Consider the following 3,312-nt stretch of genomic DNA (forward strand, 5'->3'; position numbering starts at 1 on the left):
AATGGGTCGCTTGAATCGCCTGACGCGGTTGATGCTATTGCTTTTGGACCAACTGGTGGTGGATGATTGTGTGTTCCTTCATACGTTGTGATGAGTATCGACATGTCCTCCAAACATCTTTGGACCTAATATCATGTCAATTGCATTACTCAACGTCTAAAAGGTCAATTATATTAGAAGTATGTTGTTTGATATAATATAAGCAAAACAAGAAAATGTTAAAAATTTCGAGGGGAAATTAAATTTTTCGTTACCTGCTTTCTTACTGGGCATCCAGGAGCTACGGTGCAACGATAATATGCTCTTGGGAAAGGATTTCCTTTAGCAGTCTTTTGACCATACTTTCTCCATTGACATCCATCATTCATCTAATATATATATGTTTATAAATAAATTTTAAGTCTTGAATCTTGTAAAACTCAATAAAACAAGCCCATAAACACAACTTATGTCAAAAACTGATCTCTAGTCCTTACTAAGTAAAGAGATAAAAAAAAATGAAATTGAAAACAAGAAAAAATACAGATTCAAAGTGGTTCACCCTCAACTTAGGGGTCAACTAGATAATTGTGCAGAACGATTAGGCTCTACATACATATATAGAGAAAGAGCGAAACTCACTGTGGCGGTTTCACATCTGGCTCTGACTGAAACCCTAGATTTTCTACGGGATGGAGATGTAACATGGCTTGTAATTCCAGGCAAGGTGCTGCTTCCATGTAGCTTACCTTGTATCCATGTAGTCAATCCCTCTCTATCTTCCTTTTTCTCCCTTTGCTCATCTTCTGCCTCTACTTTTTTTTCACTGCTCTTCAGTGTCAATGACAACCCTAATTCAGTATTATCACTCACGTCATCTTCCCGTCTTAATGGTGACAACAGCGTTTGATTCTTGATATCAAATATCTTTGGAATTCTATTTGTCTCTTGATCACTCGGCTCATCATTTCCATTCAGTGAAAAGAAAATTTTGGGATCCTAAAACAAATAATCAATGAAATGTCAAATAAAAAAGCTATAATTATCATAGACTGAAAATCAAAAAGGATAAGTAGTTGTATAATATGATTAGGCTCAAGTTTACCTTCTTTTGGTTATTTTTTTGGATCATATTAACTTTGATTTGTAGATCATAATAATCCTTCATAGTTTGTTCTACCGAGCTCCTTAATATCTTATTCTCCTCCTTCATCTGATTCATCTTCATCTGTAAAATGGGCAGCTAACAGAATATTACAGTTTGATTAGTCATTGCTTTAAAACGAAGGCCATGCGTATAATTATTTAAATACACAGACAAATTCTATACCTTATCCCTCTTCGAGTCAACCGATGAGTAATATTCAATGGATTTCTGATCATCGCCAACTATAATTTCTTGGGATTTTTCTTTCAATTTGTTTTCGAGCAGAAATTCATTTCCTGCTCGATTCTTCTGCAATTGAGGCGGCTGTTCATCGGTTTTTGCTTCTTCTTGTGAATCTAGCTTAAGGGATAGATCAATTTTCATTTCCCGATCAGTTTCTTCTTCAAGTTTTTCCATGTAGAAATACAAAAATTGATGGTACCGTCATACCGAAGTCAATTCATCTGTCTCAAATTTATAAGTAGAATGTATCTAAGTTTTGACTTTAATCTTGATCCTTAATTAACTCAATTTATCATAAGCTACTTAGAATAATTTGTGTGTATGTATGTATATGACCATAGCATTGCCATTGGGCGCACTCTTTATATTTTATTGTTACTGTGAAAGAGTAGCGCTATTCATAGTGAGTACTATCAGTAGTTCTCGTACGTAGCATATATATGACAGTTTATTATTTGATTCATTATCACGCGGTAGTGCCAGAATCATTGACATAATGTTTACATAATGCCACGTGGTGCTCTATCATCGGACTATTTAAAACATAATCATCTTTTTCATCAAATTATTTTTCGTCACATAAGATTCTGTCAACCCATATGTCATAATTTTTTTAGCAATATGCTTAATCCTTTGATATATGAGACAATAAAAAACAACCACATTAATTCATCAAATAATAAAGTGGGAGACTATCGAAAGTCTTCACTGTAAATAGCATTATTTATTGTGAAATAAATATGGTGCCCCCACAAAACTTGTAGATACCTCTAAGGCAACCTAAAATTGCCTCTAAGCCCTTCCTCCATCATCGCTTGACTAGGTTGACTGTATTCATTTTTCAATTGCGCCAGATTTATTAATATAAGCTACTGACTACCTTGTCGCGAGAGAGAGAGAGAGAGTGCCTGAATCGAACTCCCAAATTTCTTTTAATGCTTTTTTTTAAATTCATTTTTTTCAAACTCATTTTTAATCACATATTCTCTTACTAACAAAATAATTTGACATGTAAATCCAACACTTTTCCAAGTTTTAAAATGCATATATATTCTTAAAAAAAAAAAAAATCACTTTTTACAAATTTATTCTCTAAAAATAGGCTCAAACATGGAATTAATTTCACTTATTTACATTGTTTTGGTTATTTGGTTAGAAAAAGTGAGGCAAATTATTGAGGATATATCTCTATATTTTGCCAAATACTTTCGAGTGTTTTTTGGCATTTGAGTTATGAAATATTAATTATTTTTCACATATTTTTGCTAATTCAGATAGTCAATTATGGATATGAGAGAGTTGTATTTGTTGAATGGAACTCTTAAAAAAGAATTTTATTGTTAAGCGTCATTTGAGATCCGATCGTGAACTCATTACATTGTGGTCAGGGACGGAGCCAAGGGACTACACACACACACACTACACTGATATATAGAAAAGAAATCCTGAAACATGGAATTGGACTCCTTGTAAGCGCGTACAGACAGCTCTTGTTCCCTGGCCTGTTGGGGCAAATCCCGAGATTTACCTCCCTCACAAAGCTCTAAGAGTGGGGCGGTGGAGGCTCTCAAGGTTGGAGTTCAACCTTTTTTTTTAGAAAAGAAAAAACTAAGTGAGCCCCTCTCCCTACAACCCTAACTAGGGAATAACTAGGTTGAGTTTAGAACGTTGGGTACGAGACCTCCCTCCAAAGTCCAACCCTTGTTTTCTTAGTATCAAATTTAGTTATTTAATTGCAAGAAAAAAATGGAAAATTAAGATTTATTATTTCTTATAATAATAGTAATCTTCATGCTAAAATCTGAAGATTATTGTTTTGAAACCCTATTTTACACAAGGTTACTCTGGTATTTTGACTTGATATAGATTTTTTAAAGAAAAAATGTCAATTCCTTACAGAATATGAACCCTGTACGAAATCAAGAACTTTTGGGATCAGATCA

The 3,312-nt window shown here is 33.7% G+C and overlaps 1 protein-coding gene across 1 annotated transcript; it reads right to left on the bottom strand.

Moving 5' to 3' along the window:
• Positions 1 to 555: 555 nt before the first annotated feature.
• LOC111383612 (probable WRKY transcription factor 9) lies at positions 556 to 1,510 on the bottom strand. Its single transcript, XM_023007729.1, has 3 exons — positions 1,310 to 1,510; positions 1,085 to 1,207; positions 556 to 978 (listed from the first exon to the last, which is right to left on the bottom strand). Exons 1-3 carry the CDS (start codon positions 1,508 to 1,510, stop codon positions 556 to 558), a joined length of 747 nt encoding a protein of 248 aa, XP_022863497.1.
• Between the last annotated feature and the right edge of the window lie 1,802 nt (positions 1,511 to 3,312).

The sequence above is a fragment of the Olea europaea genome, unplaced genomic scaffold, assembly GCF_002742605.1.
Source record: "Olea europaea var. sylvestris unplaced genomic scaffold, O_europaea_v1 scaffold2724, whole genome shotgun sequence".
In the NCBI taxonomy this organism is placed as follows: domain Eukaryota; kingdom Viridiplantae; phylum Streptophyta; class Magnoliopsida; order Lamiales; family Oleaceae; genus Olea; species Olea europaea.